The following is a 13,097-nucleotide window of genomic DNA, read 5'->3' as shown; positions in this document are numbered from 1 at the left end:
ATTATGCCTGGTTAGTTCTCACTATTTATACAAGGTGATAACTGTCATATCATGTGTGTTGTATCCTGTATTTAGTGATATGATGAGGTATTATGCCTGGTTAGTTCTCACTATTTATACAAGGTGATAACTGTCATATCATGTGTGTTGTATCCTGTATTTAGTGATATGATGAGGTATTATGCCTGGTTAGTTCTCACTATTTATACAAGGTGATAACTGTCATATCATGTGTGTTGTATCCTGTATTTAGTGATATGATGAGGTATTACGCCTGGTTAGTTCTCACTATTTATACAAGGTGATAACTGTCATATCATGTGTGTTGTATCCTGTATTTAGTGATATGATGAGGTATTACGCCTGGTTAGTTCTCACTATTTATACAAGGTGATAACTGTCATATCATGTGTGTGTTGTATCCTGTATTTAGTGATATGATGAGGTATTACGCCTGGTTAGTTCTCACTATTTATACAAGGTGATAACTGTCATATCATGTGTGTTGTATCCTGTATTTAGTGATATGATGAGGTATTATGCCTGGTTAGTTCTCACTATTTATACAAGGTGATAACTGTCATATCATGTGTGTTGTATCCTGTATTTAGTGATATGATGAGGTATTATGCCTGGTTAGTTCTCACTATTTATACAAGGTGATAACTGTCATATCATGTGTGTTGTATCCTGTATTTAGTGATATGATGGGGTATTATGCCTGGTTAGTTCTCACCATTTATACAAGGTGATAACTGTCATATCATGTGTGTGTTGCATCCTGTATTTAGTGATATGATGGGGTATTATGCCTGGTTAGTTCTCACTATTTATACAAGGTGATAACTGTTATATCTGAATGTTTCAAGGTGTCAATATCATTTTACAAATAGATTATTTCCTAAACTAAAAATACTATTAGCACTTCACTGAGTAAATTCAGTATGTTGTTTCAATCAACAAAAAAAACAGTGACATTTTTGCTGCATACCTGTGAATGACAAATTTAAGAACTTGTACTGTATATAATCATAAATGAAAGCACACAAGACACTAAAATGTAAATATAGCAAAGAATTTGTTTTACCACATGATAAAAAAAGTACTTGCAATGGTTATTACTTTTAGTGTGTCATATCCAAAGAGTGTGATTTTACGATATGGATGTAGATGAGGATATTGCCAGAATACATGCTATCTTTTAGATGGGGATATCGCCAGAATACATGCTATCTTTTAGATGAGGATATTGCCAGAATACATGCTATCTTTTCTTGTTTTGTTCCTTAAAGTGACCATATGGATTAGGATTTGGTATTTATTTTGGATTTTTAATTTACAAACCAGTTTTATCATGACTTCCTACTTGAAAAATCAATGTAAAACAACATAGACATAGTCCGTGTTTGTAACTCAATACATTAAAAATGCTAAAAGATGTGTCAAAAGTTTGTTATTGTATGTACAATAACAAAAATTTTACACACATATAATCTATTGCAATTTATAGATTTACAAACAAGGACTTGGTATATGTTATTTCATGTTGATTTTTCAAGTAGGAAGCGATAATAAAATTGTTTTGTACACCGGCGTGGGCGTTTCTTGTCAAGCGACAGTGACTAATCGGGCGATCAGCCAATCAGGTGTCCTCAAACTTCCCGCTTCAAAATCCAGGGAGCTGAGAATATGAGAAATACCATCCGGGTAATGAAAAGTCCATACCCAGAGTATATTAGACAGACATGGTAATAAAAAGTCAACATCCGGAGTATATTTGACTGTGTGCGCAATATACTCCAACAGGAAGAAGTTTGTAATGCGAGTTTGTTATCAACCAGAAAGAGCTGTCAAAATGAATGATCGATGGTGGCGAAAGCCCAACGAAATAAACGTCAATAGCTTGTGTGTCTGAACCTTTCAGTAGCTAAGCATGTCTTGTCGAAAGCGATGTTTCGCTCAGTTTACATTTATGAACATGGAGAGTGTGGAGAGTATCCAACTTCATTGATGTATGTAATTCTGACTCCAATGTCAAAAATATCCTCTGAGATAATGCACAGTACAGCAGACACTGTATTTGAGAACTTGTAGTGTGAAGTGAGTGTCTAATTTTGTTTGTGTATGTGTATTAGCTAGAGTGTATACATAGCCCGGAAGATATGCAGACATGCACGATGGCGCAGACACTGTTATTAATTGTTGTGGTGATGAGTTATCTCCGGAGTATATTGGATTTCGAAACTCAATACACAACAAAGGAAATTAGCCGGTGTACAAAACAGATACAATCCGATCAATATGCGCCTCGCTACCGCTCGACGCATATTGGTCGGATTGTATCTGTTACTTATAATTAAAAATCCAATCCTAATCCATATGGTCACTTTAACAATTTGATCTTACTATTCTTTAATAAATCTCAGAATGATTTTTTTTACATTTGTTGCCACCAACTCATATTGTAATGTGCTTATTTAGAAATAGGAACAAACGGTTTACTTACCATGATTATGTCATGTAATCTATTTATGGTTAAATATGAACAAATGGTTTACTTACCATGATTATGTCATGTAATCTATTTATGGTTAAATATGAACAAATGGTTTACTTACCATGATTATGTCATGTAATCAATTTATGGTTAAATATGAACAAATGGTTTACTTACCATGATTATGTCATGTAATCTATTTATGTTTAAATATGAACAAATGGTTTACTTACCATGACTATGTCATGTAATCTATTTATGGTTAAATATGAACAAATGGTTTACTTACCATGACTATGTCATGTAATCAATTTATGTTTAAATATGAACAAATGGTTTACTTACCATGATTATGTCATGTAATCTATTTATGTTTAAATATGAACAAATGGTTTACTTACCATGACTATGTCATGTAATCAATTTATGTTTAAATATGAACAAATGGTTTACTTACCATGATTATGTCATGTAATCAATTTATGTTTAAATATGAACAAATGGTTTACTTACCATGACTATGTCATGTAATCTATTTATGGTTAAATATGAACAAATGGTTTACTTACCATGATTATGTCATGTAATCTATTTATGGTTAAATATGAACAAATGGTTTACTTACCATGATTATGTCATGTAATCAATTTATGTTTAAATATGAACAAATGGTTTACTTACCATGACTATGTCATGTAATCAATTTATGTTTAAATATGAACAAATGGTTTACTTACCATGATTATGTCATGTCATCTATTTATGGTTAAATATGAACAAATGGTTTACTTACCATGATTATGTCATGTAATCTATTTATGTTTAAATATGAACAAATGGTTTACTTACCATGACTATGTCATGTAATCTATTTATGTTTAAATATGAACAAATGGTTTACTTACCATGACTATGTCATGTAATCTATTTATGGTTAAATATGAACAAATGGTTTACTTACCATGATTATGTCATGTAATCTATTTATGGTTAAATATGAACAAATGGTTTACTTACCATGATTATGTCATGTAATCTATTTATGTTTAAATGCTTCAATGGAACACATCTTGTTGCATCCTGAATGGCCATGGCAATCTTACAAAAATATGACCCTAGAGAGAAAATTTAGTGAATGGCTTTAGTGCAAGGATAAATATAGTTTGGAAAGATCATATGAAATGAACTTCTATTAGAATTAAGTAGATTCAGTATTTCCCCATCTATTTGAACAAAGTTGGATCATTTAGTGGATCAAAAATATTACTAGATTTGGTGCAAACTATGAATTTCTCCCCTAGTTCAATACAGTATATTAGTTTTTTTATTCAAATAACATACATTCTCAGTACATGTTAGTCATGTTTGCAGATGGCGTAAGTCAGTACAGATTCGGATATTGTACCATTTACACCATCCTGTGGAAAGCCGTACAATCAAAACTCAACTGCCCTGTCCACTATCAATAGAATTAACTCACACACACAGTGGGTCAAATGTTAGCAACTGATCAACTCTTTACTTATAAACAGTGACAGCTTTTTTTACAATAGTCTCCGCTCAGATGTCCAAAAATTAGGAATCAAAATGGTTCAGAATTTCAAATGTCCCTCCATATAATGTATGCGCAACAGTGCATCCAATGTGTCATGGTGGCATACGCTCGCATGTGTGAGGAAAGGTGCTTGAAATTATGAAAAAAACCCCAGATTTTTGATCATTTCAACAGGGACTAGCTTTCATCATCAAATAGACCACTCTGTAAAATAAGTAGATAGTCAATTGATAGCTAATAGTTGACTACTGGGCCTCAGATGTTTTTTGTTATTCACGTTCTGGTTTGTTTATAGCTTTTGGCAGGATAGCATCAATGGGAATGTGAGAATTGTCTTCAGGTAGGTACATATACACTACATGTATGCATCAAGTATTACACACAACTGTTTATGGCAACCAGCAGCTTTTATAGTCCTTACGACCAGCAGTAATTTTTCCCACAAGTTTGCAAACTGAGTATTGTTTTGCATACCCATGCATCACCTAAAATGGGAAATTATAGTGAACTTGGCCGTTATCCAATAGATATATAACTATTATAATCATGCAATTGATTGCTCAAAGCCACTACTAAATGAGTCTATCATAGTTAACATAAATACAAAAAGTTAATGGTTCAGTACAATATTGAGAATCTTTCAAAGATGTGTGATTAATGTTCACTCAATATAAATACTAAATTTTCAGCTTCTATTGGCATAGTGACTTACATAATGATAACACAAAGGGTCTTAATTCAAATAATAAAAGTAAACTGAGAACATATAGATTGTTCAACACTCATTTCAAATGTAATATATTATTTCCTTTCAAATTGGGCATACACAATGATCAATCTAAAGATAGCAATAGGAAGACACTTAAAAAAATCCCTACAGGAAAGATAATGTTTAAAATTTGTAATGTAAGTCAAAGAATGTTGAAGAGAGGTACATTTCTTATTAACTTGCCCATTACATGTATATCACCATCACAGACAAATGAAAAAATTAAACTCTATGTGCCCACATTTGAAAATGTAGCAAATTATTTCAAATTCATATCTTTAATGACTAACTATGATATTATGTCGCACAATACATAAGCATTTGTTCAGACATGAGACAGCAAAACCTACTCTTACTATAACTCCTTTATCAAATTAACGTTTCAATTTTATCATGGATTATTGTTATTATTTTTTAAATTAAACAAAAATAAAAAAATTATTATCACTATTATTACTTTTAACTTTTTTATATTTTTATTTTATTTTATTTTAATTTCTATTTCTTAATGTAATTCCTCTGGGAATTATTATGTTTACTTCCAAGACAGAAAACTGATCTTAGCAACTGCGTGTACCAGATGCTCGTGCATGCTCCTCAGTTACATTAGGTTTCATTAAATTTAAACAACGAAATATTGTGAGGATTATTTTTCACACAGGCACTCGAATCAATCTGTATGATTTTGGGGAAAAAATGTACATTATCCACTATACATTAAAAAAAAAAATCAAACACATTGATTCAAATCATTCTCATAATTTGGTAGATGAGCATAACTTGGTGTTTTTACAATGTACATCTGACAATATATCACATTAAGCTTCAAGTACATTACTCAACATGACATATTTTTGGCTACATATCAAAGCTTTATACTTTTAATGCAAACACAAAATGTAAATGTAATCATGGGTTTTTCATTTCCATGGATGTATCAGCGTCTGAGATACTCCATGATACGTCCCATGGTCTCACTAATAGTAAAACAACCATGGGTCTTGCTGATGTACATGTACGTCTAAGTACAATTTATAGTTTTAAACTCACATTTACTTTATTTTGTCGTAATTCGTAACAAAATACGTCGGGTGAGACGTAAACAACACAACTACAATCTCTCTACTTTAATATTACATTGTACCTGCAAGTTCATTGAGAATATCGTTCTTCACACGTTCGCTTACACTCATCGTGCTAACTTCAAATTTCTTGATTTCGGGTGGTTCGAACTCCCCATCCTCTAACAGCCACTGCATAATAGGCATTAGACAAGATCTCTTCAGAAATACGTGGTTGTCTGTATCACCAGGCAAATCGAGATTCTCCAAGGCATCCTTGGGAAAAGTATCATAGATGAATGGGAATATACCAGGAATCCAACGTAACATCATCATCTGTCGTTCAATCCACCAGGATGCATACTGTAGCTTTCTGCGATTAGCAAGTCTGGGAAGACATTGCCCACTAGTCATGCTAGTTACAAGTGTTCTGTGTTTGGGACGATAATTATCGCTAAACCCTTTAAATCTTTTAGCTCCGCGTGGAAAACCCTGGGAACATAACAAAGCTTCTTCGATTTCAACTACGTCTTGCTCTTCTTCATTGAGAGCGTCCGCCATTATTCTCGCTCGAACGTGTTGATGTTATTTACATTCAGATTCGCATTGAAAAGTTGATCTCGAATCTGAATATAATCTATATGCATAACCAGGGTCTATGGTATAACTATAAGGGACCGGTCAGTTTATCCAGCCTGGGGGGGGGGGGGGGGGTGTCCGGTGGATTCTTCCATCGGGCCGACAAAAAAAGGGGAGGGGTCACCCTGTTTTTGAAATTGGCAGTGTGTGTGTGTGTGTGTGTGTGGTGGGGGGGGGGGGGTTCATGCTGTTTTTTAGGGTCATTGTGTTTTAGATTGTGATAGAAGAAAAACAATGCTTTTCTACAATGGCATATAGCCTTGTCTGAAATGTGGTACATATCAATATTTGTTCTTGTCCCTGTTTCTTACACCAATTCTTTAATATTACTTATTATTTCAAACATAACTATACATACACATATACATATACATGTATGACCTAGCTACCATCAGATCAAATTACCAAGACTACAGACCTGACTTAGTACAACGAGTAACACTGAAGTAAAGGATTTTCTTTATGTGCTACACTCATTTATAGTATTCACATCAAGTGTAAAAGTATACTGATTCAATTGGTTTATTTACAAGCCTAGCATGTGGCCTTTGTAATGTGGTCATATAGTGAAAAAAGTATACTTTTACACTTGATATGGATGCCATAAATGACTGTGGTACATACAGAAAATACTTCACTTTGGTGTTATGGGTTGTACCTTGAATGAATCCTGTAATTTGTCAGAAGTAATGGTAGCCTGGCCTGGCACTTTTCAATGATGCCAGACAGGGTGAGACTCGGGGACAGTAATCCATGGATACATATTCTTCCATTGCCAAAGCGAAATGTAACCATAAACTCCAGACAACTGCAGTAACAGGTAACCCATGTTTTCTAGATTATATTCTTGCTCCTTTCCAGGAAACCAGGGAACAATTGAACATTCCGGAATGTTCAGTCAACTGAAATGCACGATTGACTTCCTATCCTATAGGATGAAAAGTGGCCCAGGTACATTTTGTAGTTTGTTGTTTTCCTTGTTACAGTGCACTGGTCATGAAGTACGTATTCAGCACATATTGAACAGCGCCCGCACTCGTTGGTAAAGATTACCATGTAAAACCTTCGCATCTTGCATGTTTATTACATGTGTACATTTATCGTGTATCGGATGAAAGAATTATGAAACTCAAATATCGAAGACATACACGTAGTTATTCCTGAAAATGTAGAAACGCCATTGTATGTATCTGAAATGTAGTAAAATAAATCAATCTACAGTATTTTAGAATAATATTTTTTATCAGTTTAATTACAGTGAAATTAACAGGATAATGGCCTAATTCTCTAACAATGCCATCTTGACCCGTTCTTTATAGAAACCCCAAGTAGAAATATATATAACAAAAGAAAAAAACGTGTCACTTTGTTAACTGTCTACAATCGTCATGGCGACTTTTGTACTCTATATATGAACACTATTTTAGTTGATAAAATCAAATTAACCCTTGTATGACATCGTAGTTTTCTGTGTATACCCAGTAACTTCCATGGGTAATGGCCTTGATTTTCTTGCTTTACTAACACATATGTTTCACACTACACAGTCGGATGGCAAGATAATTCGAACACAAAGGCAATATATCAAACTGCAGAACTACTGTTTGGTTCGCCTACTTTCAGATCGAAAGCCAGATCCAATATGGCCTTTAAGACAAAATATGTGTACATCTGCATGCCATTTCAATTTAAACCCAAGTAATTTATACTTGAACGTTGAGGGCGCAATACACCACTGAGGAAAAAACGGTAATATTTTTAATACATCAACATTATTTTCTATGTTGTATGCATTATTTGCATTGGAATACTGTTTGTGTCAGGGTATTGGCCTCAGTTGTTCGATTACACAAATTTAAAAATAGCACGTGAAAGCAGCTGTACATGTCAGTGTATATTTACCGGTATGATGTTGAACATCCCGGCAGATATATGTATTGGGGGTCACCGTAAGATAAATGTGGCTCTTCACAAAGAATTGTAGCCCAGATTTTACATGACTCAAATAAACTTGCCATTCTACTTTACACTTTTGTCGCTTTCGCCACAATTTATGTGACGCTCTAAAAAGTGAGCAAAGTCCTCAGAATCAATGACATGACATCATCAAAATACCAGACAGTTGCAGTATCGCTGACTTGTGGTTGCTATTCATACATGTGTGCTGTCACCATTCACATGTTAATAATTGCTAAAGTAGTCAGAGAGTATGCACCTTCTTCACTAGCAGTGGTAACAATGTCTGACTCTGGTACACGTCGGCGTTATGTCAGCACACTGAGTGCTAAGACGGCTGAGAAAGCTAAACAAGAACTAAATGAAGATCCTGAAACCAGGGACCAGAAAATAGACGAGTTGAGGGGAAAATTTAGAAAGGAGAAACCTGAAGTCAAACTACCCCCTGATGATGCATTTCTCGTCAGATTTTTACGCAACAAGAAGTTTGATGTCGACAGAGCGTTCAAAATGCTGTTGCATTATTACGATGTGAGACGGAAATACAAAGAAATATTTGTGAAATACCAACCGTCATTTTACAAACATATTTACGATTTGGAAATGGTGACTATTTGTCCTGGGCATGATGATGAAGGGAGAACGGTATTGCTGTTTAGAATAGGTTAGTGTACACTTACAGTAATAGATTCACTGACGTTGAGTCAAGGTCATTTATATGTGTGTGTTAAAAGGCCAACCTATTACACGTAACACAGCATTCTTCCTTGGCTGCTACATTATGCATACTTGGTATATAGGTTAATTTCTCATCGTGGGACCATACAAACACAACATAGCAGACGTCGATGGCCACGTGTCGTTCAACTGATAATTGATAAAAAAAACCACGATATACACGTACATCTATATAGTTGAAATATAACAAAGTAAACTCTCAAAGTCACTCCAACACCTCTCACCGTGACTGATTGTTGAAATAATCCGACACATACTCGTATTCTAAGAGTTGGTTGAATGGAGTCATTTTACATGCGCAAACCCGAGTTCATACAGTAGATAACACAAGGTGACACACATTATACAGATAACAAAGTTTAACATGTACACGTTGGCCTATATGGACCAAATGTCGACACTGCATCGGTGTAAACCCCTGCCTCTTCTTACGGCACCAATATACAAGACGCACCAGAGCGTCAGACAAAAAGTACAGCATTGGTTGTGACCACACTGTCATTGAGCTACTGTACACGCCAGCAAATACAATGTACTGTCAGAGAACAAACCCAACCCGATATGATGTCATATACTAAATTGATTTGGCTGCCTTGCGAAACATAGCAATTGTAGTTTAGGATCAGGAGAAGTTAAGAATTTATATTTCGTGATAATGAGGGAAAAGTTTAGAATGAATAGTAAACTGGTCCAACACCCACAGAAACAGCTCTTATACTACACCCTAAGGACGTATGGAGTTGATTTCTATCTTTTTCGCAAACCAAAGGACACATTTGCTGATCAAAGCAACCTCTTTGCAGGTACGTTTAGCCTCAGGACGGTGCCGTAAAGAGGCTTGTTGATTACGACGTTGATGTTCATCTTCTAACTTACATTGTGTAATTTATGACAAGAAGGATTGACTAACTTTGGGATAATACATAGTGTAAACCTTTGTCTTTTGTTTAGAGAGGTGGGATCCAGATCGATACAGTCTGGACTCTATCTTAACAGCTGTCATGATGCTGTATGATAAGTTGCTAGAAGATGAAGAGGTACAAGTCCATGGTATTGTCTTTGTAGGTGATTACGAACACCTGACGATGAAAATGATGACAAAGTTTGGACCGCTGGAAGCAAAGAAACAGATGGATTTAATAATGGTTCGTAGAATCTCACATTGTTTTATGTAAAATACCAGCCATCATCACTTCACCGACATTTTTATAGTTACAGACCCTGTGTATTTTGATCTTTACATTATGACCATGCACATTGAGATGCTATTGCATTATCAAGGCTGACTATACCTTTCATACATCATGCCCACACCAGGATATTGTCTGTGAACAAAAAATACACTAATACCCTGGTTGTTCTACGTCATGACAACCGGTGTCTACGTCACTGGTTCTGCGGTGCTCGAAATATGAATCAAAACGTTCAAAATCGTCATTATTTTTCCGATTTTCCATAGGCAATGCTTGAGGGTGTATTATTTTTCTTGTGACCTAAGGGGTTTGTCACTACTTGTTTATCCATGATAGACTCCTAGTAACAAGACCCCTTAGGTCATGCCTTTTTTCCTTGGATGAACGAAGAAAATTACTGGACAATAATTTGCAATTATTTTTATCTGCAATACAAATCAATACAAGAAGGAAGAAGGAGTAGGAGTATTCTCAAATAACAATATCAGTATTGAATAACGTGAAATATTCAGATGTTTATGTGTTCGTGAACTGTGTTGGCAAACTTTTGGTTCCAAACATACACATAAAGAAAATAGTACCTCTCAAGTGAATACTTCAGTCTTTTAACGATAGAAGGATGACCCACGTGACTCGTCTGTAAGGTCGTGTGTACTGATGAATAGCGTGTCAGCTAGTTGACAAACACTGATGAGTTCTGTCGAAAGTTTCAATTCAATACACTTCTTTTCGTTACGTTTCTTCTGTATACATATTATTAAAATTGATTTCAATAATGCCTTAGACAACGGATCCTGAAGCATGGCAAATGAGGATCTTTGCTTGGTTACAGCGGAACTAAAGATGAAGATGAGGACCCAGCGTTGCTGAGATATATAACTTTAAATGATATAAATTCACTGACAGAAAATGATACACGTCAGCTGAATAGTAGACTTAATTAATTATATCAATGTCAACGTTACCTTTGGTGTCTTTTAGATATGAAAGTTTCGAACTATGTAATAGTGATATTGTAATTTGATGAGTTCCGTTGGTGATGCCACTTAAAACACTATTAATAGACAAATCATTATTGAACGTTTAATCTTTGGTAGTTTTGGATATGTGGATATACATTAATAAATGAACGGTGTGGTTTATTAGGTAATTATTATCTTTAGTTTAACTGAAATTTGATGTATGAGAAGAACAAAATAACAAATAAAGGCATGTGTTTGTATTTCTATACAGAATGTATTGCCACTCCGCATGAAAGCCTTCCATTACGTTCGTCAGTCGGAAATCTTTGACACCTTAATGGCGATCTTTAAGCCATTGATGAATGAAAAGATGCTAAGTCGGGTAAGTACAGAACCTCGTATGATGTTTATTAAGTCGGGCAAGTACAGAACGAGGGGGGTACCACTGGCCAGGTCTAGTAGGCGTGTGTGTCCAATGCTGTCAACCCCATCATGATATTCCATCAGTAGTTCCCCGGCTGAACAAATAAATGACTTTGGTGAATATAGTGTACAGCCACCTTTATACCGTTTAGCTGTGTATGATGTCAACTATATATATCAATGTCTTGTTATACTTGATTTTCTTTGTTTTCTCCCATGGGAGTGATGATCCTATAGTTAGTACATAGTTTGACCTTCAACTTATTTCAATAATTGATACATCCTTTGGATATTAAAGCCTTTATTCCTTCTTACATGAGACGCCTTTCGTATATCGATATCTCGCCATGTGGAAATAGTTTTAGCTAAGATCACTGAGTATTTACTAGTGGTCTTTGGATAGATTCAACATTCTTTATAAATATAAGCCTTGCTGTAAAAGAGGATCTTGCAAACAATTGAAAGGGTGAATGTCGTTCTAAAACAATTACACTTCGGAGCGACGTAGTCTAGGCATTCTTGGTAATGATGATATTAAAGGATTTGGGATTCAAGTGTTAGACCATAGACAGTAGAGGCTTACATTGTATGTATAAATTATTTCTTTGTATTCAAGATACATCTACATGGTAAAGACTTTGGTACTCTACACAAGTACGTACCGTCCTCTATGCTGCCGACAGATTTTGGTGGACAGTTGACGGACAACAACTCCGCCAAAGAGTTTTTTGACGAACTGGTCAAGGAAGACGTCAAGTTTGCTGAATACAATCAATATGGTTTCCCAAAGGCTGGTGCAATTCTTGGTGCTCAATCCCAAGGTGTTGATCCGGTCGGTGGACTGGCGGGAAGCTTCAAGAAGTTAGAAACATAATATAGAACTCTTTTCCCGTAACATGGAAACCGAATCCAGAATCCGGAATCTAGAATCATTACTAATCATATTGCACTCAATCTGGCAAAGCCAGTCTCTTTCAGAAAACAATGTTAATGTAGCTACAACAAATTGTCGGATCACTGTCGAGCAGGAAGTAATCATTATTTACGGCCGGTGGAGGGGGGGGGGGGGGCAGTAATAATATTGCACATACATAGGGGAGGGAGGCCAAGGGGAAAATGTAGAATGGCAAGGGGCGCTGTCTGTCTGTCTCTGTCTGTCAGTCTGTCTATATATGTATGTATGTATGTATGTATGTATGTATGTATGTATGTATGTATGTATGTATGTATGTATGTATGTATGTATGTATGTATGTATGTATGTGTGCGTTCATGTCCCGGAATGTCTGTCTGTCTGTCTGTCT

At 35.2% G+C, this 13,097-nt stretch overlaps 1 protein-coding gene across 1 annotated transcript; it reads left to right on the top strand.

Moving 5' to 3' along the window:
* Nucleotides 1-8,759: 8,759 nt before the first annotated feature.
* LOC144446778 (alpha-tocopherol transfer protein-like) lies at nt 8,760-12,838 on the top strand. The gene is made up of 4 exons (XM_078136612.1): nt 8,760-9,141; nt 10,167-10,360; nt 11,642-11,752; nt 12,410-12,838. The coding sequence occupies exons 1-4, from the start codon at nt 8,760-8,762 to the stop codon at nt 12,665-12,667; spliced, it is 945 nt and encodes a 314-aa protein (XP_077992738.1). The 3' UTR covers nt 12,668-12,838.
* The last annotated feature ends 259 nt before the right edge of the window (nt 12,839-13,097 follow it).

The sequence above is a fragment of the Glandiceps talaboti genome, chromosome 15 (assembly GCF_964340395.1).
Source record: "Glandiceps talaboti chromosome 15, keGlaTala1.1, whole genome shotgun sequence".
Lineage (NCBI taxonomy): Eukaryota > Metazoa > Hemichordata > Enteropneusta > Spengelidae > Glandiceps > Glandiceps talaboti.
Note: the sequence above shows the minus strand (reverse complement) of the source record. Positions and strands in the feature narration are given on the sequence as shown.

What these genes read in the sequence shown, in the direction of transcription:
- LOC144446778 (XM_078136612.1), top strand. Translation starts at nt 8,760, where the DNA reads ATGTCTGACTCTGGTACACGTCGGCGTTATGTCAGCACACTGAGTGCT. An exon ending in GGTATTGCTGTTTAGAATAG is followed by an intron (nt 9,142 to 10,166) that starts GTTAGTGTACAC and finishes TCTTTTGTTTAG; the next exon opens with AGAGGTGGGATCCAGATCGA. An exon ending in AACAGATGGATTTAATAATG is followed by an intron (nt 10,361 to 11,641) that starts GTTCGTAGAATC and finishes ATTTCTATACAG; the next exon opens with AATGTATTGCCACTCCGCAT.